This window comes from Chiloscyllium plagiosum, unplaced genomic scaffold (genome assembly GCF_037043375.1).
Source record: "Chiloscyllium plagiosum isolate Xiang-an unplaced genomic scaffold, Cpla_swu_hap1 HiC_scaffold_10, whole genome shotgun sequence".
Taxonomy (NCBI): Eukaryota; Metazoa; Chordata; class Chondrichthyes; order Orectolobiformes; family Hemiscylliidae; genus Chiloscyllium; species Chiloscyllium plagiosum.
Genome location: NW_028270148.1, coordinates 73,070,409 through 73,093,332, shown reverse-complemented (window position 1 = coordinate 73,093,332; position 22,924 = coordinate 73,070,409). Strand labels below are relative to the sequence as shown.

At 40.3% G+C, this 22,924-nt stretch overlaps 1 protein-coding gene across 5 annotated transcripts in view; it reads left to right on the top strand.

Annotated features, from left to right (window-relative positions):
- Nucleotides 1-22,924, top strand: part of tfb1m (transcription factor B1, mitochondrial) — a 77,784-nt gene that overhangs the window by 38,236 nt on the left and 16,624 nt on the right. For all 5 annotated transcript variants that reach the window (XR_006312548.2, XR_015758470.1, XM_043696148.2 and 2 more), the window contains exon 6: nt 9,357-9,476. Coding sequence is in view for 3 of the 5 variants with exons in the window: in XM_043696148.2 (XP_043552083.2) it covers nt 9,357-9,476 (120 nt within the window). In the remaining 2 variants the exon portion in view is untranslated. The remainder of the gene's footprint in view (nt 1-9,356; nt 9,477-22,924) is intronic.

The window sequence follows — 22,924 nt, the reverse complement described above, 5'->3', positions numbered from 1 at the left end:
TTCACCTAAATTTGGCCTCTGATCTTTGGGTATGTGTCCTCCAAGGCGGACTTCAAGATACACAACTACACAGAATCGTTGAGCAGCGGCTGATAGCCAAGGTCTGTACCTATGACAACAGCCTCAACTGTGATCTTGGTTTCATGCTGATGACCCCACCACATTGCTCTGTATCTGTAAAATCATCTTTACTGTCCAGTTTTGATACCATCACCTTGATAAATTATGATCTCTCTACCTTAGTTTGTACAGTTTTGAATTATTTATTACTTTGGTTGGACCCTTGGCATGCACTTCTTTATACCCATCGTTATTCCAGTCATAGAGTCATAGAGATGTACAGCATGGAAACAGACCCTTTGGTCCAACCCGTCCATGCCGACCAGATATCCCAACCCAATCTAGTCCCACCTGCCAGCACCTGGCCCATATCCCTCCAAACCCTTCCAATTCTTATACCCATCCAAATGCCTCTTAAATATTGCAATTGTACCAGCCTTCACCACTTCCTCTGGCAGCTCATACCATACACACACCACACTCTGCGTGAAAAAGTTGCCCCGTAGGTCTCTTTTATATCTTTCCCCTCTCAACCTAAACCTATGCCCTCTAGTTCTGGATTCCCTGATCCCAGGGAAAAGACTTTGCGAATTGACCCTATCCATGCCCCTCATAATTTTGTAAACCTCTATAAGGTCACCCCTCAGCCTCTGCTCCAGGGAAAAACAGCCCCAGCCTGTTCAGCCTCTCCCTATAGCTCAGATCCTCCAACCCTGGCAACATCCTTGTAAATCTTTTCTGAACCCTTTCAAGTTTCACAACATCTTTCCGAAGGAAACTGACCAGAATTGCACACAATATTCCGACAGTGGCCTAACCAATGTCCTGTACAGCCGCAACATGACCTCCCAACTCCTGTACTCAATACTCTGACAAATAAAAGAAAGCATACCAAACGCCTTCTTCACTATCCTATCTACCTGTGACTCCACTTTCAAGGAGCTATGAACCTGCACTCCAAGGTCTCTTTGTTCAGCAACACTGTCTAGGACCTTACCATTAAGTGTATAATTCCTGCTAAGATTTGCTTTCCCAAAATACAGCACCTCTCATTTATCCAAATTAAACTCCATCCACCACTCCTCTGCCCACTGGCCCATCTGATCAAGATCCCATTGTGAATTGAGGTAACCTTCTTTGCTGTCCACTACACCTCCAATTTTGGTGTCATCTGCAAAATGTACCTCTTTTGCTCGCATTCAATTCATTTATGTAAATGACAAAAAGAAGAGGGCTCAGCACCTTGTGGCACTCCATTGGTCACAGGCCTCCAGTCTGAAAAACAACCCTCCACCACCACCCTCTGTCTTCTACCTTTGAGCCAGTTCTGTATCCAAATGGCTAGTTCTCCCTGTATTCCATGAGATCTAACCTTGCTAATCAGTCTCCCATGGGAACCTTGTTGAATGCCTTACTGAAGTCCATATAGATCACATCTACTGCTCTGCCCTCATCAATCTTCTTTGTTACTTCCTCAAAAAACTCAATCAAGTTTGTGAGACCCTTGCAGACATCAATCATGGCTAACTGTCTGGCAGCCAAGGGCATTTGGCCTCTGATCTTTGGGTATGCATCCTCCAAGGCAGAATCGTTGAGCAGAGGCTGATAGCCAAGGTCCTCAACAACCTCAACTGTGATCTTGGGTTCATGCTGTGCTACATGTGACCCCACCACACTGTTCTGTATCTGTAAAATCAGTCATTTAGTTTGTCTCCAGCGCGACCTTATTTTAATTTTTTTTTTGTAATTATCTCTTTTTATCGGGTTATAGGTCATCCCTTTGCTTATTCAGCTGTCAATACTTAACTCGCTGTCTAACACACCTGGTCATATGCAGAGACTTTATTTCTTTAACTCCACCCAAACCAGTTATATGATCTTTTGATCTCTATGCCCTTGATCTCCCTCTGTCTGCCTAGGAACTCTGTGTCTGTGGTCTGTTCTCTGTCACTGCACCTGACAAAAGGGCTGCGCTCCGAAAGCTTGTGGTTTCAAATAAATCTGTTGGACTATAACCCAGTGTTGTGTGACTTCTGACTTTGGCAGTATTGAAGCAGATACTTCTCTGTTGAATCTAATTTTGTGCAAACCTTGTACCTTCACGTGGATATCCAGCATCTGTTTTAACTCTCTTTCACCTTGTCTGGGAATGTTAATGTTTTCTTCTATATCATGAAAATTAATGATAGATGAGGTCCAAGAACTGAGCCTGCTTTACCCCTCTAGGCACTACCTGCCACTCAGGAAAAGACCAATTTGTTCCTACTCCTTGAGGACTGTTTCCTCTCTATCAACTAATCGGTTTTAGTATCACCGTTGAAACTTTATTGCTGGAACAGCACAGCAGGTCAGGCAGCATCTAGGGAATCTAGAACCTACTGCGAATCCTCTTACAAAGATGCCTTCCTTGAAGAAGCTCTCTGCCTCTAAATTTCCCTAGATGCTGCCTGACCTGCTGTGCTGTTCCAGCAATAAAGTTTCAGCTTTGATCTCCAGCGTCTGCAGACCTCACTTTCTCCTCTTTAGTATCACCGTTCCAATCCCATCTGATTTGATATGCCCAATTGATAATCAGGTTGAAGTCACCCAGAATTCCTGCTGTACCTCTATTACTTGTATCTCTAATTATCTTTTTTTAAGCCATCCCCAATATTACTACTACAATATGGGAAGCTCTGTGCAATCCCTACTATTGTTTTCTTTCCCTTGGTGTTTCTCAGCTCAGTCCTCATCGATTGTACATCACCACAGCTAATATTATTATTTACAAAGGCAATAATTTCCTTTTTTATCAGCGGCACTATCCCACTTCCTTTTCCTTTTTGTCTGCCTTTTCTAAAAATTGAAAATCCTGGATATTCCGTTCCCATTCCCAGGCATCCTGCAGCTACATCTCTGTAATCTGCACTATATCATTTAGATCCATTTAGATCTCTTGTACAGTTTGTCCATTTTGTTGCAAATTCTCCATGTGTTAAGTCACAAGGCCTTAATGCTTGTCTTTTTACCATTCTTAGTCCTGTTCACTGTGCCCCTGCTCAATTATAGTCCTTGAATTTACTGCCTATCTTCTTATTTCCCATTCTGTCGTCTTATTTTAGTCCTTATTTTCCTGTCATTTGTCTCCGTGTATACAGTCCTATCCTCCTTCCATTTTAATTTAAATCCTTCCTGCCAAAACTTGCAAATATATTCCCTCGGACATCAATTCTGTTCTTGCCCAGGTCCAATCTGTCCAGCGTGTATAGCTGCCACTACCCCAGAACCGATCTCAATACCTGAGGAAACTGAAACTCTTCCCTGTAGCACTACCTCATCAACCACAAATCCGTCAGATATATCCTGCTATTTCTACTCTGACTAACAAATGTTCTGTAGGCACAAGGAGCAGGAGGAGCATACCATGGCCTTTAGTTTTCCTTCTATCTTCTAAACCTTTGACTTAAATGCATAGATTGCTCTTGAATTCACACAATATTAATTCTAGGGCCCTTCTACTTTGGATCACTGAACTTAAAGCCCTTATGTACTTTAAAACAAAAATAAGACTTTCAAAACTATCAACACTAAAAACAGCATAAAAAGTATTAAAATCATATAAAACAGTATGAAGATTAATAAAGTTGTCCTTGCCTCATTCTCTCTGGGAATTGTGACTTCAGCACCAAGGCTCTGCCTTGTGCTCATACCCTGGCTCACCACTGACTCCCCAGCTCACTGCTTACTCTTTTAAACTGAGAAATGCCTGGCTAACTGCTTGTTTTTTTTAAAAACAGTGAAGCTGATATTTCTAGTGTCAAACATAGAGCTTGAATTGAGGCAGCATTCTCTCAACACTCATTTTTAGTTTTATTATTGTAAAAGGAACCATTTATATAGCTTTCTCTGTTTCCATCTGCAGTGTTGACTCCAAAGCCAGAAGCAAATGAAGCACTTACCTGGAGTGAGTTTGTAAAAGAAAGTTTGGACAGGGAGAAAATGAAAAACCTATCAGCCATGATTAAATGGCAGAGCAGACCCGCTCGGCTGAATGGCTTGATTTCTGCTCCCATGTTTTACGGTCTTGGTCAGTATCTTCTGACTGGCAGGAAGGACAAAATAAGTCAGTGTTACAGTTTAAAATTGCTGCCTGCTGTGTTCCCCTCAATGGGATGTAAATCACAACTAAATATGGAATGATTGATGGCTGTAGTATCACTGGTGATGTCAATGGCGAGCTCACAGCTAAAGGGCTGGAAAGTGATAATTGGAGTTTCTAGGCTCTGGCTGTTAGGAGCTCAGGTCATGGCTTCTGCCTCTTTCTGGGAATTGGAAACTTTTGACCATCATTCAATGTTGCAGTTGACTGCTTGATACTTACTTGAAAATCAAGGTGTTCTGAATGTCACTAGAGGATTATTTATAAGAAGAGTATTTCAGACAGTTTCATTTTATTGGAGATTGATATCAGTCCTAGAGAAGATTGATGCTCTATTTGAACAGGAAGGAGTTAATGAATGGGCAAAATTGATGTATAGGAAGGCATTTAAACTTGGAAGTTGGGTTTGGGGAAAGGATGAGGAGGGCAGGATGAAAGCAGTTAGAAAGTACAAAATCGACAAAACTTGAAGCAAAGACATAAATTACAATGTGAAAAGTATAATATGAAAGAAAGATACAGTTGGGGAGGATAATCAAATTTAAACTAGTTGTAATCAGGGGAATAATTGAGGTAAACACTCTCATTAGATCCTCTTTTAATCTTCTGCACTCAGTGGAGTTCATGCCTAATCTATGCAACCTGACTTATTAGTTTAACTCATGGCATCATTCTGGTTAATCTTCATTATTTCTATACAGAAAAGTATGCTAGTCTGATACAAGGATGAGTGATGTGGTATTGTAGAAAGACTAAGAATAGCAGTAGCCTAGTTAGCCTCTATGAGAAGCTGAGATACATAGATATTAAATAGAGGTGTTCAAAATTAGAAAACATTTGGTTGACCAGAGAGAAACTTTTCCAGGCAGGAGAATCAATAACCAGAGGATACAAATAAAAGAGCACTGGCAAAAGAACAAAGGGTATGATGAAATTATTTTACCACATGAGTTATGATCAGAATTGTACTGCCTGAAAGGATAGTAGAAGCTGATAAAGTCGTAACTTCCAATGAAAATTAGACAACTTGAAGATGGAAAAGTTGTAGGGGTATAGAAAGCCTGAAAGTGGAACTGATTGGATAACTCCTTCATAGGCATAGTGACATCCTTGTAAGTTATAAGTTTCAATGACAGTGCAGGATTTGTGTGAGGCTTATTCCTTGAAGTTAAAACACTCAGAAGTCAAAAAAGGTATTTCTTTTGGTCAATTAAATCATGCCATTTTGAACTATGTCAACGACCATACATTAAGCATTTATAAATTTCCTTCAATGAGAAAATGGACAGCATGGATGTTACTGACAAGAGGCCCATGCTACCACTTTTTAGCCAATAAGCCAATCAGACAGTGTTGAGACAATGGCGAGCCTTCCCCTTGACTGAAGACCCTGGGCGGCAGGTCTTGCCACCTGAGGGCTGCTGGCCAATCACAGGCCAGCAGCTCTTGTGCCACAGCAAATGTGGTGGCTACTGCAGGAAAAGCATTTACCAGGCTGCAGGTTAGTAATGTAGATTGAGCTCGGTTGTCAGGATCATTGGGAGAGGGATGGATTTCAGAAGCAAGTGCAGGGGTGGCATTTAGCAGGATCCTTTCTTTCCAATATCCATTTCCCCACTCATGCCCTGACTGCCCTTCCACTTGCCCGTCCCCCTACCCATCCTCAAATACCCCAGTGGTGAGAAGCCATACTGAAAAGCCCTTTGCCCTAGGTTAATACCAGTGTTGGGATGAGGCCCTTAAATGATCATTAATTGGCTACTTAAGGGCCTCAGTTGGCACGATAGAGGGAGGGTAATTGCGGTGTGCAAGGTTGACCACGGGGCTTCCTTTGGTAAATGATGGCAGAGGCATTAAAGCAGCAGCACCGGGGTATGCCATTGTACCCCCAAATGAAATGCTCGTTCTGCCTTCAAGCTCAGTCTCAGCATGAGCCGAAGGTTTCATCCAATGTCAAATGGAATTTGTTTTTAAAAACTAAATAATTATGCAAAAAATGTAATTATAGCTGCTTACCACGAGGAATTTTAGAATGATTAATTTAGTAATCAAAGTGTGATTTGAAATGTGGTGGAAAATTGTTCCAAAAGGAAGTGATGTTTGTGGACATTAAAAGGGAAGTAGATAATCCATTAGATATGATCAACTAATAGAAGGCCTTTACCATTTCTGTATGTCGCTCTTAGACCACTGAATAATCTATTGCATTGCATTATGGACGTATAGGCCATAAAATTGATTCAAATGGTCTGCTAGAAATAAAAATGATATGTTAAATTAGCCCTCTTTCTTCAGTGTACTGCCAGTGTCTGATATGCTTGACAGAAAGAGTTGTCAGTGATCAGGATGCAGTGATTTGTATTGGACAACTTAATGAGTTCATAACCAATGAAAAATGCAAGTCCGTGGTTACAGAGTTTTGCCATGGATTAAGTAGATTATTGGGATGTCTGTAATCCCTTAAGGAGCATATGTTCTATAGTTTTTTAGATAAGATTCCCTACAGTGTGGAAACAGGCTCTTCGGCCCAACAAGTCCACACCAACCCTCCGAAGAGTAACCCTCCCAGACCCATTTCCCTCTGACTAATGCACCTAGTACTATGGGCAATTTAGCATGGTCAATTCACCTAACCTGCACATCTTTAGATTGTGGGAGGAAACCGGAGCACCTGGAGGAAACCCACGCAGACACTAGGAGAATGTGCAAACTCCACACAGATAGTCACCTGAGGCTGGAATCGAACCCGGGACCCTGGTGCTGTGAGGCAGCAGTGCTAACCACTGAGACACTGTGCCCACGGGTTATGCAGGTTAAGTGAGGTTACATTACCAGTTCACTTTTTCAGGGGATTGCTGCTCAGTTTTATTTGCATTTCAGCCCCACGTTCCTAATCTTTGGTCATCCAGAGTAGAGTGGAGCAGGGTGGAGGATATATCGAAGGACCTCCTTGTGGGTCAGCCCCTGAGCCTGGTCAAGGTGACCATTGATCTTGTTTCAGGCAGCAGGCAATAGAGAGGGTTATTATACCTATATATCTGCCTTTCTTCCATTGTTACGTCCATGTGTTGGCCACTAGTATTTGGGTTTTACATGCTATGTAGCTGCTGCAGGGCTAAAATGCAGCAATGGCCTGGGCTTCATATTTAAATTTAGTTTTGTAAATTTCCTTTGAAGCTGCTGCAGGGACACTGTTTTTGCTACAGGACCCTTTTAAGTGGCTGTCAAGTATTTGCTTAATGGGCTGTCAGATTAGCTAATTTTGTTTTTTTGTGCTCAAAAGCATTACTGCTGTCATGATTAGATTACTTAGTGTGGAAACAGGCCCTTTGGCCCAACAAGTCCATACCGACCCGCCGAAGCGCAACCCACCCACACCCCTACATTTACCCCTATACCTAACACTACGGACAATTTAGCATGGCCAATTCACCTAACCTGCACATTTTTGGACTGTGGGAGGAAACTGGAGCACCCAGAGGAAACCCACACAGACACGGGGAGAATGTGCAAACTCCACACAGTCAGTCGCCTGAGGCGGGAATTGAACCCGGCTCTCTGGTGCTGTGAGGCAGCAGTGCTAACCACTGTGCCACCGTGTGACAACTGAATGGTCTTCAAATCAAATTAATTTTACTTGATTTGTTAGTACTAGTTTGTTGTTTTAAAGCAACACTATCAGAATGTGTTTAAGACCCCATCTCTTTCTTTTTGGGACAATAAGCCGAAATTGCTATGTAACTGAAATACCAGGAGAGTTTTGCAACTTGAAAATGAAGTGCTGCATATATTTGAGTTCTGCAATGCCATGTTGCTTTTTTTAAACCACTGAAGGGGAGAATTCTCCCTTTGAGTGGTCCCAGGAGTAAAGAAAAATGTGCCAGTTGACAGCCCTGCGGTTGGAATGCAGAATGTTAAAGAGCGGCCGGTGCCAGGGTAATACCGAGAAACATTCTGCAAATTGAAAACATCCACACTTCTCCTCACTCCCAACTCTTGTCTGTCTCTATCTCCGTATGTCTATCCGTCTCTCAAATCAAACAACCTAAAACAAACTATCAAAACAAAGAACAGCCATCACTCTGTGGACAACAGTGTGTCATCAGTGTTAAAAATTAAAAGCACAGTATGAGAAAATGTAACTTGCATTTAATCTTGATTTGTGATCTTCAGAATTTGTTTACCCTCTGTTATTTTTCCACTATAGTAACTGTGTTAAATGTTCTTTTCAGTCATGAATATATGTATATTTAGGGGTTTTGAAGGATATGGTTTCAGTTGCATATTCTTCTATTTGTCTGTGGTTAAAGTTAAGTGTTAGAAAGAATAGTAATTTTCCATTAATGATGAAAGCTGATATGAATTGATTTTGTCCTGAATAGCAAAAGTCAGGCAAATCGGCTGTTTTGATGGTCTAATTGGGATTTCCTACATTTTGGAATACCCTGTGGATCCCTACACTTTGTCCAGCTCAGTCTGACAGTGTTAACTAAATGATTAGGTACTAATGTTGTTAAAATTAGTTTTGCCATTTTCTGTTCAATTATGCTAAACAGTTTTGCATAGGTTTTTTTCAGTTAAAGGGGTACCATAACCTAATTGGCTAAATTTCCACTGCTGAAGGTCAAACTATAAAGTAAGCCACACTGAGAGATGTGGGTTTTCCAACACTAATTTGTAAGCAGCAATGTTGAAACTGTTGCTATTTTCAATGATTGGCTGTGAGGCTGAAACATGTTATACTGTTGTGGAGCTTTAATGGCAGACTGCATCAATCAGGATTTCCACACATATCTATAAATACTGACATCCTGAAGTTGAGGTCAGTTTTAGAGGGCAAATGCTGACAGAAAGACAGCAACCACATGCCTTTGCAAAGCCGAGCTCGTTTGTTTTCTTGGATGAAAATTTGTTTTAAAAATTAAACTTGTATCATTCAGTGACTTTGTTTTTTGCTTATGAAGAAATGAAATAACTGCAATCAGTGTCTGATACAAATAAAATTAAAGATGCCTTCACTCATTGTAACTGAAGACAATGTAACTCAGTGACTGTTTTGTTTGTTCGTGAACTCACTTTATGCTCATATACAGTCTGGTTATAACAGTTTTTAAATATATGTACAATAGATCTTAAAATTACATACTTTCTTTTCCAGCGTCTCACAGCAAGTACTGGCAGTAGGCAAAGAAGCAGACTATCTATAATGGCTCAATACTTGTGTAATGTAAAGAGCTGCTTTACTATTCCAGGCAGAGCCTTTGTTCCAAAACCTAAGGTAAGGTGCATCTAACTAATGTTTAGAGTCCTGAGTGTGGGATTGATTTTATTTGATTTATTATTGTCACATCTACCTAAGTACAGTGAAAAGCTTTGCAGTACAGACAGATCACAACATACAAGGACATACAGATCATAGGGTGATTTAACAGAGTGAGGCATACCAAGTTACAGCTACACAGAAAGTGTACAAAAGCACGATCAACATTAGATTTAACTTTGAGAGGTCCATTCAGCAGTCTAGTGACAGCTGGGAAGAAGCTATTCTTGAACCTGGTGCTACATGTTTAAGCTTTTGTATCATCTGCCTGATGGAAGAGTTTGGAAGGGGTTATAACCAGGTCGGGAGGGGTCTTTGATAATGTTGGCTGTCTTTCCACAGTAAAGAGAAGTGTAGATGGACTCAATGGGTGTGAGGTTGGCTTGTGTGTTAGCTGTATTCGTGACTATCTGTACTTTCTTACGGTCCTGGACTGTGTAGTTGTTGTACCCAGCCGTTCTATCTGGATGCATGCTTTATGTGGTAATCTGTAAACGTTGATGAGAGTCCTTATGGAAATGTCAAATTTCCTTAACTCATGAGCAATTTGAGGTATTGTTGTTGTGCCTTCTTGAGTTGCATCTACATGGGTGGTCCAGGGGAGATTGTTGGTTATCGTCATTCCGAGGAAACTTGATGCTGTCTATCCTCTCCATCTCAGCTCCATTGATGTAGAAGGCGCATGTCCTCCTTCTTGCTTCCTGATCAGCTGTTTAGTTTTGCTGACATTGAGGGAGAGATTGTTATCTTTGATTAACATCACCAAGTATTGTATCTCCTTCCTGTATTCGGTCTCATCTATCCAGTCTACATCAGCGAACTTCTAGATGGAGTTCGGACGAAATTTGGTCACACAGTCATGAGTGTACAGGGAGTACATTAGGGGGCTGAATACGCATCTTTGCAGGGCACCGTTGTTGAGGATTGTCATACAGGGGTGATGTGTCTACCTTCACTGATTCCAGTCTGGGTCAGGAAGTTGAGGATCCAGTTACAGAGGGCGGAGCAGAGACCTGTGTCTGAGATTAGTTTGAGCTCTGAGTTTGGAGATTAGTTTGGTTGGATTATAATGTTGAAGTTGGAGCTGCAGTCGATAAGTAGAAGCCTGACGTAGGTATCCTTGTTATCCAGATGATTCAGGGATGACTATAGAGCTAAAGAAATAGCATCTGCTATGGACCTGTTGTGCTGATAGGCAAATTGCAAAGGATTGAGGCAGGCTGGGAGACGAGAGATGATGTGAGCTATGACTAAACTTTTGATTATAATTATGACGGTCAGAGCCACTGGACGCTAGTAATTGAGGCATTTTGTGTGTATTTAATTTTTTTTATGTAGTATCCTTATGGTGTGGAAACAGGCCCTTTGGCCCAACAAGTCTACACCGAATCTCCAAAGAGTAACCCACCCAGATCCATTCCCCTACTCTATTGCTCTACGTTTCCCCTGATTGTTGCACCTAACCCACACATCCCTGAACAGTATGGGCAATTTAGCGTGGCCAATTCACCCAACCTGCACGTCTTTGGTCTGAGGGAGGAAACCCATGAAGAAACAGCGAGAATGTGCAAACTCCACACAGACTGTCGCCTGAGGCTGGAATCGAACCCGGGTTCCTGGCACTGAGAGGCAGCAGTACTAACCATTGAGCCACGGTGACGCCCTAGTACCGAGCTGGTGGTGAAGTTCTTGAAGCAGGTGGGGACTTCAGAATGTAGCAGGGAGAGGTTAAAGATGTCAGCCTGTAGTCCTGCCTGCTGGTCCACAAAGGATCTGAGTGGATCTCCATCTGGGCCATGCACTTTCCTTGCACTCACTGTCAAGAAAGCCAACCTAATGGCCGCAGTGGTGTCTGAAGGATCGGGTGTGTCGGGTGCTCGTGGGACAGGTGACACCATTCCACTGGCATTCTGCTTGAACCGAATGTAAAAAGTATTGAGCACATCAGGGAGGGATGTGTTTTTGTCTGTTATTCTGTCCTGCTTCATTTTTTTATTCCGTTATGTTATATCCACCGCCTTGCCACAGCGGTGGATATCCGTGTGGGTAATTTGGGTTTCTAACTTAGCCTGCTATTGCTTTTTAGTGTATCTAATGGCCTTGCGGAGGTGGTTAGAAGTGCACTCCTTGCTTTATATTTCAAGTTTATTTAATCTATCAGGTGCAGATTTTATAGTATCTTACAACACAAAGATGCCATTTACCCCTTCCTACTTGTACAAGGTCTTTGAAAGAGATGTCTGTTTATTCCTACAGCACTGCAGCTTTTTTCTCCTTAAACCTGCAAATTAGTATTTTTCAACTTCATGTCCTATTGTCGTTTCAAAGCTCAGTGGAATCTGTTTCTCTTACTCTTCCTGCAATGCATTTTGGATCATAGAACACTGTAAAATAATTTCTCTTTATTTCTACTCTAGTTCTTTTACAGAATTTTAAATTTATGACCTCTGAATGCTGACTGACTTGCTGTATCAAAACCCCTGACAGTTTTGAGTACTACTTATAGATGTATAAGGGAAGGTCTAAATCTGTCCTCTAAGCAAAACAACCATAGCTCTAGCAATCTTTCTGCACATACCAGAAGGGCATAATCCTTGTGAAGTATGGTGCCAAGAATTTTACATGATACCTGTACTGCAGATGAGACTGATCAATGGCTTGCAAAGGTGTAACGTTACATCCTTGCTTCTTTCGTTCAGTGTTTGTATCCGAAGCCAAGTATCCCATATACTTATTTAACTGCCTTTTTAACTTTCTGTGCCCTCTTTCAGGTTGTATGGCTACAAAATGATTCTCCTTTTAACTATGTTGTCTATTGCTGTAGTTGAGGAAGGTTTTACTTCTCTGATATACATGACTGATAGTGTGTGTGGTTTATGATGCAGTTTCAGTGTTATTGTCTGGACAAGGCTTGTTGAACCTCTTGATCTGTCGCTCTCAACCATTTTTGTATGTTCATGTGTAAATCTTTTATTTCTGAAGTGATGAAAATATTTTAGCATTTTTAAGAGTTTGGTAGACAGCTGCTTTATTGCTTGAATATTCTTACCCACAAAAACTGATTTTAAAGGAACATTTTGTTGGCAACTTGACTGAACAAAGCTCAGTTTAAACCAATTACACTGTTGACTAATATTTTAAAATGTAATATAAGTACATTCACTGAAATGAATACTGAGGATGGCATTATGAATTGAAATTCCTTTGTAGCATTCCAGCTGTGTAGAATCTTAGATGTAATCAAAATGTGTTTGAACCATATGAAATATAGTATGTCATAATTGTAAAAAGCTCTTAAGTAAGCCACCGCACAGATAATTTCTGTAAAACTTGAGTACACTGGGAGGGTGGTGGTTGGTGTTGGAGGTGGTCAATTTATGTGGTGGGGACGGGAAAAAAAGCTGGAGTTTTGAAATAAAGTTATTCAGATACTGTTTTTTATAATTCTTTTTGATCTTTACACCCTGAAATGATACCAGACAGCCTTGATTGAAAATTGCAGCTACGTGCCATAAATGGTAACAGCAGGTCTGAAGGCAAATATATGAAAGTAAAGATGTATCCTGAAAAATTCTGTAACTAGTTAAAAGCAGGGATTGAAAAGAAAGGACAGTTGTGTTGAGAATAAATAATGAAGTGGACAGTTGGAGAGCTCAATTTTTAATTGAACAGTGAAGCACTGCAGCAAAATGTGTTTGCATTAGTAGGGAATGCAGGCTGTGAAGCTTAATTTGTGCCTTGTTGTTTTGTTGGTTTTTCAGTTATACTGTATCTATCTTCATATCTCCTCTAATTGTGTTTTGCTGAGAATTACAAGGTGTTAAAGTACTATTATACTCATTAATCTTGAAAATGTTCCTGCTTATAGGTTGACTGTCATCTAATTAGGAAAAATACATAAGCATTCCTTTTCAGTGTTAGCCTGGAGAGTTATTTTAATAAAATGGCCTGCTGGATTTATTTAACCTAAACATTTAATTGACTAGTGATCACAAGTCAAAAGTAAGCATCTTTTTTTTTTAAAAGGAAGCTTCCATGTTTACTAATATGTACTCCATTTTTATATAGCATTACACAAGGATACACTGGATAGCATCACTCCATTTAGCCCAATCAATACATGACAGTGGATAATCCACTTAAACCACTTCCCATCCATCCTCATTTAACTCCTGTCAACATAACCTTTAATTCTCCTAATTCTTATATGTTTACCTAATTTTTCATTAAGTGTATCTATACTGTTCACTTCAAATATTTGGTGTTCAGATTAGATTAGAGATTAGATTAGAGTGTGGAAACAGGCCCTTCGGCCCAACAAGTCCACACCGACCCGCCGAAGCGAAACCCACCCATACCCCTACATTTACCCCTTACCTAACACTACGGGCAATTTAGCATGGCCAAATTTGTCTAATAATGCTTTTTGCGAATTAATATTTTACATTATTAGAGACATATGTCATCATATCTGTATTAATCCAAATACAGTCTATAACTGTATGACCTTCATTGCCATGACCTTCATCTTGGAATGATTCTAATAAATCTAAACACTTTTCTTAAAAGGTGATGCCCAGTATTAGACACAGTAATTCAAACAAAAGTTGCCAGGGTTAGTATAATTAGTGTGGACAAATTGCTCACCACCACACATCTACAAACAACAAAGTTGCCTTTGTTCTAGAAGACCAGAAGGCTGCTCTTTTATCAGTGAGACACAGCTAGTGGTGAGTTTAACTTGAGGGTCATCACAATTCAGGCAAGGGTCAAGGTTGAGAAGGTGGATCTTTAGGGTAACCTCAGGTGGTGTGGAAATTGTATCCATGCTGTTGGTGTTCCTTTGCATCACAAACCAGCCATCCAGCCAACTTAGCTAACCAACCCTCTACAAACAGTACATAAGTGGTGAGAGATGAAATTGGCTCATTACTTAACATCCATTAACCCAGACAGAGATGAAGAGAAAACTTATTGCTCTCTTCCTATTTAATTAATAAAAGAAAACATGCCACAAAGTTTAAACGATACAAAAAATCTTTCAATGCTGTATTACAAACAGCCAATCACAGGCAGTACATCAGAATTGATTAAAAGTATTTAGTTTATTAACTGAACAGTTAGTAGTACTGTATAAATTTCTATTTTCAAAAGCAGCACTGTTGCTGAGGATGCAAAGTTGCTTAGTGTAGAGAATGCGAAGTAGACATTTGATAAGAGTGAATAAAGGAACTGTTTCCAGCAGCTGAAGGTTTGATAACCAGAAGTTTTAAGATGATCCACACGAAAAAATCAAGGTAACATGAAGAACAACTTGTTAGGATTTGAAATGCATTTCCTGACAGGGCAATGGAAAACGATTTGTAAATTTCAAAAGCAAAATAGATAACTATTTGAAGGACAAAATAAAATGTAGGGTTATGGGGGATTTAAAAAAACAGGTTTTGAGGTCTAACTAGATTATTCTTTGAAAGAACTAGTTCAGACAAAGTGGACTGAATACCTTCTAAGGTATTAGGATCCTATGATTTAAATTTAATAAAATAGTTTGTTTTATTTAGTCCATTATTTTATGATATATTTTTAATTATAGGTTTTCTGGTGCATAAAAATTCTCATGTCACGTAGCATTTATATTTGAAAAGTGTTTTTAAAATTTTAATTTAGTGTTGCATTGGGAAATGTTGTGAACACAATATAAAGTGCAACTTCTTTAAAAACTGTTGAAAATGGAATATACTGCTGATAAATATGAAATTCAAAACTATTCAGTGTGAAGACAGCTTGTTGTTAAGTAAAAATATGGCCACATGGCTGTAAGGAGTTGAAATTGAAGAGGATTCCTAGGCTGTAAAGATGGACATTATTCTTCCTAAACTGCTGAGTTTCTTAACAAATGACTGAGAAAGGTTGAACCAGCTATTCCTGGTCTAAAATATTAATTGATATTGTTAACAGTTCTCTCTTTTCAAACACCATCCCCCTCTCCTTCAGATTGCCAGGTACAGCTATCTCCTTTAAAAAAAAACTATCAACTGTCCTCGTAACTTGCCAATCTTCTTTTCATCTCGGGTACTTGAATATGTTGTTTCACCTGAAATTTATGCCCTTGGTGAGGTTTCCACTTCTCTACACAACTGCAGCTTTGTATTGATCCTAGACAAAACCACCAAAATGATGTGACAGTCTGAATAGGGACCAGTAACATTTTTAAAGCAAAGTATAAGATCCCAATGACTTACAAAAAGAATAAAACAACTAGATTCCACAATTTTGAGCAAGCAAAAAAAAACTATCAAAGTTTGAACAGTAAAACATTCGCCTGCCATCTTAAGGTGAACCCAGGTCTTCCAGACACTTCCAGACACTTCTTTACCAAAACCTTCTTTGTTGACTTCTGCACATCTTGTGACTGTTTGCTTCCCTTTCTCCTTCCTGACACGTTATATCCTACTGCTCTCTGTATCTTGGCCCTTAATCCCTTTGACACAATGCTATCACATACCTTCCAATGCATTCTCTCAGTGGTCTGTATCTTCATTGTCTGCAGCAGTTCCCTCCAAGAGCTGCAGTGTCTTTCCAGACTGTATCAGATTTCAGACATCATTTGACAACAAAATTCCAATTGTTCATTAATCTGACTTTTAATTCTGTATTCAACTAATTATTCTGATTTTTCATCAAGAATTCCTTCTCCTTTACATTGCTGCATAGGCATTCGGTAAAGTACTGTACATCGAAGTCCTAAGGTGTTCGGGGTAGTATATTGGCATGGATAGGGGATTGACTGACTAAAGATGAGTCAAGGTAAAGGGAATGGATCACAATTATTTACAATATATGTTAACTGGGATCACAGTATTGAGTGTACTATCTCCAAGTTTGTGGCTGACACAAAAATTAGTAGAAAGGCATGTAGTGAGAATGACGCATGGAGTTTGAGAGATATAGGCAGGTTAAATGAATGGGAAAAATAACTATAGTTGGAATATTATTTAAATGGGGAAAGACCACTGAAAACTGCAGCACAAAGGGATTTGAGTATGCTAAACCATAGCAAAAGGTGAGCATCCAACTTCAGCAAGTAATGGGGAAGGCAGATAGAATGTTGGCTTTTTTTTCAAAAAGAATGGAGTATTAAAAATTGGGAAGTGTTGTACCTGGAATACTCAGAAAAGCTTCGGTCCCTTTTATTTCAGCAAAGATTTACTGATTATTGGAAGCACTAGTTTGATCCTGGTTATGGAAGGATTTTCCTATGAAGATCAAAGGATTTGGGGAGTTATCGGGAATAGGATACTGAGTTGATGATCAGCCCTGATAATGTTGAATGGTTGAATAGACTCAAAGGGCCAAAAGACCCATTCCTGCTCCTGTTTTCTATACTTCTATAAGTAACTCTAATGAGAATAAAGCAGGAAAGTGGAGTTAGGAATGGTGGATCAGCCATGATCTCACTGAACAGGGGAGTTGAATCGATGAGCCGAATGGCCTACGTCTGCCCCTATGTTTTCTGTTCTCCAACGCTCATTCAGATGTTCATGTTCAGTGATCAATGCTGAACTGTTGTCACCAGTTCACTTTTTTAAATTGGTAAACTCATCATTGTTATCCGTAAAGAGACCGTTCTCATGTCTGCAGGTTTCAAGTAAGCAAGAGTTTTTATTTCAAGCATTTAAACAAAGTGGCATATGTTTCAGTCTGAGAGCTTGCTCCATTCTACTAGCTCTGCAACTTGTTACAACTTGTATGTATAACTTGTGCAGGCAGTCCTGTGCTCAACTACACAGTTTTGCATTTTTCAAAAGCACTACATCCAAACATTACCATCAACATCTAATGTTACCTTCCCCTGATGTCCCCTTATATTCACACCTTAGGACCCACGTTTAGGCCAATATGACAGGCAGAACATTCACCAAGACCTTCCATGCCCCATTACCTCGAGGATCCTACTGGTGTTTGACCAACTTCAGATCTCATACAGACTTGGTGTCCCCAAAGTCCTGATGACCTGGGCTAAACCTGAAACTTTTCTCATTCAAATTTCAAAATCTCCTCTGATATCCTATCCTTCCTTCCCTTGGAGTGTGTTAACTGTGGAGGATTATGTAGTATATTTACATGATAGTATATGTCCTATTTTACATTATCACTATTTGTATACGTCATGAATATCATGAACCTTTGGTGATTGTTGTAATCTCATTTCCAGTGGTCAAATGGTGTTCTTGCCACTTTGGCTTAATCGCTACCATAGTCTTCCAACAACTTTGCCATGCCTTTGGCTATGTCCATATGGAGTCTTCTTCTTGTGATTGCCTGATAGCTGTTCTCAATAGTTGTGTTGTTCGTGGCTAAGACCCTTTCCACTACCTCCTGGACTACGTTTCCAGGGTCTTGTTGCTGTTTGATTCCACATGACCAGTGAAGGCCCTGACCATGAGGTAAAAGTCTTGCATGGTAAAAGAGTCAGTCAATGTGTACAGAAGGTGTGGTCATTGCCACATTCCAATCTTGCTTATACGTATATCATCCTGTTCCTCAGAATATAGCCCTGGGCAGGGCAAGTTTGAACTGCCTCAAACTTTCCAAGATGATTGGCTGAGTCAGAATTACTACTGATGGGGTTTCAGGGTATGAGAGGAGTAGATGGTATGGTGCTGTGCTTTGGTGCAAATTTCTCTTGCCATCTGGAAGATGCGTTTTACACCTAGGGAATGGATTGTAACACAACTCCCCAAGATCTTTCACCTGAACCAGGTCAGAGACCCAAACACTTAAGGTTTTCATTTGCATATTTTTACTTACAACCATCAGGAACTTGCTCATGTTCCTCACATTCACCACTCACTCAAACAGCCTGTGGCCTGGCACCTATTTCCCATCTCTCCTGAAGTTGATCAAGAAGATATAATGTTTTTACAGCTTGATGTATGTGCGAGATGCAGTTCCAAATCTTATATCACCAATATATGATTGAACATTAAATTCTGAGCCAACGTGCCACATTGCTTGGACTAGGATCAGTGATTTTAATAGTGACCTAGGACAATAGTTTGAATAATTTTTATACCTTCTCCGTGCACATATATTGTAAGAGTATATTCTGTACCCTGGACTGTGAATTACCGTCCTCCTGTGCTCCCTGTGATGTTTCCCAATTCTAATTATCCCAACCTTAGATGATGCATTGGTGAGCACTTAGTGGGTCTCTACTACAAGTAGATAAATTATTACATCATACATCAGTAAATCAAAACTGATTAACAACTGTATTTTGCTGTTGACAATATTGTGCCTGTAATCATGGCTCCCAAAGAAATGGGAGTAAATTAGTCCATCCCACGGTAACATTTAGTATACTAATAACTAACCGTTAAGGGAGCTTCCACCTTCTGTCGAAAGATCTTTCATCTTCTCAGTACTGCATTGTTGCTATACATTCTAGTGGCTGGCACACATCTGAGAGTTTCCATTATGGTTTTCTTAGCTATGGATGTGGCTGTCCACTATTGGATGGAGGTTGCGGTGACGATTCTCTGTCATTAGCCTGCATAGTCCAAAGTAAAATAGTTAAGAGGATGACATTGAGAGTTATTAGATTTGACCTGTATCCAACGTTTTCTCTTTCTGTTGCTTGCCATGTCTAGACACATGCAAATGCCAATCACCTCATATATTTTACCATCAGGGTACTTGTGGCGCGGTTGCTGTATCCCTACCTCTGAGCCAGGAAGCCTGGGTTCAAGTTCCACGTTCTCTTGATGTGTAACAACATCACTGAACAGGTTGATTAGAAAATATCTATCTTTCAGCATCAGGGTTCTTGTGGCTTAATGATAGTGTCCTTACTTCTGAGTTAGGTGACCTGGGCTCAAGTCAAGAGGTGTGTAATACCACCTTTGAACAGGTTGATTGGAAAATATGTATCGTTTGCCATCAGCACGCTTGTGTTTCAGTGGTAGTTTCCTACCTTTTGACCAGGAAGCCTGGGTTTAAGACCCACCTACTCCAGAAATGTGTACAGAGGAGCCTCGATTATCTGACCATCAATTATCCGAAAAACAGATTTTCTGAACAGGATCGGAGGGTCCCGTGAAACCGTTAGAACAAAGTGGTGTTACTGACATGGTGTGACAATTGTGTATTTTGTTTGCAGTACAAGGATAAATGAGGGTTACCTGCACTGAAGAAGATGTGCAAACGTTGCAGCAAAGAGGTATTAATGACACTGGTGCAACAATCTTAATCAATTGTCACAGTGTTGAAAATCAGTGGTGTCTTCATTCCCCCACGTCTTTGTTCCGAATTCTTATCTGGCATAATTGATCGAGTTTATTGTATGTACTTACCATGTCTGTGAAGATAAAGCAGATTGCAGTGACAATTGAACAGAAAAGAGATTTAATGGCGTCTGGATAGGGGTGAAAAGGCATCCAAGATTGCACAGGAGTACAACAATGAAATAAAGGCCATGTCCGACATCAGGAAAGCAAGACTGGCGATTGAGAAATCCATCAGCCAAAGTGACACCTCAAATGCTTTGAAAAGAAAATACATGAAGCCAGTAAAGGATAAGCAATTCGACCAAGTTGTGTTTTTGTGGTTTTCACAGCAGCATGAAAAAGGGATTCCAAGGGGATTCCAGTATCTGGCCCGATGCTACTCGAAAAAGCTGCCAGTTTCCATTAACTCCTCCACACCGGTGAGTCTGAACACTGCGTATCATTGGGCTAGTTACAGCGCTTCAAACATCGTCACTTGGAGAGCAGAAGTCCGTGGATGAAAGGATGGTGGAAGGCTACAGACAGAAACTGCAATCCATCATTCATGAAGGAAAGTATGAACCTGTGCAGTTGTACATTGCTGATGAAAGTGGAATGTTTTGGTTTGCAATGCCAGACAAAACAATTGCATCCTTGGCAGAAAAGCAGGTGTCAGGACATAAAGTGCAGAAGGATCGCATCATGATTTTCCCTTGTGTCAATGCCATCGGCACTCATAAATTACCGCTTGTCTGCATAGGGCGATATGCTAATCCATGTTGCTTCAAGGACTCGTTTCCTTTGACGTACAAAGCACAAAATAAGGCATGAATGACATATCCACTTTCATGAAGATTTTGTACCTGCTGTCAGATCACATTTTGCAAGCACTGGACTCGAGCAACATTCCCTTTTGCTTGTTGACAACACCGAGGCACATACATTGAAAGGCAGCCAGTTAGAATCAACAGACGGAGCTGTCAAGTGTTTGTTTTTACCACCCAATTCAAGATTGCAACCACTGGATCAGAGAATCATCGCAAAAATGAAAAAATATTAACGTTTTGTTGCGTGAAGACAATGCAGAGAAAAGAGTGCAGGAAATTAAGAAGGCATTCACCATCAAGAATGCTTCGTTCAGGATTGCTGAATCTTAGGACTGCATCAAGCCATCGACAGTCACGGCATGTTGGTACAATGGCGTGCACGTTGGTAGCTATGCCAGTGAAGTGGACACCCGTCCAGATCAAAGGCTGACCAGTGATATCACCAAAAACTGCAGTCAGCTAGGATTAGGAAACTTTCAATGCTTGGGTGAACTGTGGCAACATCGGAACAGACACTCAGCGATGATCAGATAGTCACCGTTGTCACAGAAGAACAGTGGGAAAGTACAGGCGCTGTGGATGGTAAGGAAAATCTGATACCAACACCACCTCCAGTCCCTGTTAATGAAGATATTGAGAGTTTGCGACTTTTCATGGAGTGGTACAAAGCACAACACAAAGTCGATGCCATTAAGTTGATTATTCTTCACCAAATGTTGTCGTTGACAAAAAAATGTTGTCGTTGAGCAGCACCTCAAGCAACAGCAACTGGATATTTTCTTCGGAAATAGTAGCCGGCCTCCACCTCATTGAATTTTATTTACTGTACGTGTTCACAAAAAGTGATTTGATTTGTAAAGTGTCATGAATTTTTAAGCAATTTCCAGAATTTGTACAAATTTTAGCGATTGAATAAAATAAAACTCTGTAAACGTGCTTTTTAACACATGTGCAGTACGGCTTTCTTCATTTTAAAATTAAATCAATTATCTGAATAATCAATTACCCAAATGAAAAGCTACCCACCCATCAACCGGATAATCGAGGCTCCTGTGTGTTAGCATCCCTCTGAACGGATTGATTAGAAAGTTTCATCTTATGGCGAACCCAAGCCAGCCACACAATTTTGTCATAAGCCATTCTCCTTCAGTCCCATGATCTGAGTCTTCTGTGAATCCTTACTTCCTCAATTCATTTAACTGCTAATATAGTTCTACCACATAGCTTCTCACTCTTTGTGGTACTGCATCTTTATTATTTGCAGTTCATCCTTCTGGGTATAATGATATATGATGTATTAATTCATCCACTTGTGAGCATCAGATACCCATTACATGCCCTGTGACATATCATCCTCTGAGGAAAAGATAATTAGAATTGGGGAGAGAGCACAAGAGATGGCGATTTTCATTGCTTTTCCAGCCATTAATTCAATTGGTCTTAGTAAGGAGGTGATGGGAAACCAGAATCGCAGGCCAAAGTTCCAGGATCATGGTACACAGTGAAATTTGATTCCAATTTTAAATTCTAGAATAATCTGGAGCTTACCATTGTTGATTGTCATAAAAACCTATCTGGTCCACTAATATCCTTTAGGATGGAAATCTGCTGTGCTTTACCTAGTCTGGCCTATATGTGACTCTAGACCCACAGCAATGTGATTGACTCTAACTGTCCTCTGGGAAATTAGGGATAGACAACAAATGCTGTCCTAGCTGGTGAACCCACATCCCATGAATGAATAAAAAGTGTCCAGTTGTCCAGTTTGAATTGCTGTATGTCATGTTATGGAGGATACCCACCTGTTATCTCCCTGTATGCTTTATGACCTTTGCTGTGGCAGATTGTAATGTTTGGTTCATTCGTTTTACCATGCTTCAACTCTGGGGATGATATGGATGCTATTCCTGACAACTGAAGTATTTTCTTCATTACTTTCCCACTCGAGAGTCCCATGATCTGAGTCTCCTTGAAGAGGCATTCCCCGATTTGGTATTAATTCTGTCAGGAACTTTGCTACGATGAAGGCAGAACAGTCATGTATTAGGGATGCAGTATTTGCTCAAACCTGTCTTTGGGAATCAAGCCATCTCCCATTTGGTTCTTCTACTGTTGTTACTGATCTTAGTTTGCCTGCATTTAACAGTTCCACCAAAGCATGACCGGTATCTAGGGTGACATCACTGGCTCATTAATCAATAGTTAGCACAGACCTTTGGGTGGCATAATAGACCACTTTGTTCACTATGCCACTACTTCAGGACAGCATTGTAATATCTCCAAAATGAATAGTCTGTCCATATTCAGCACT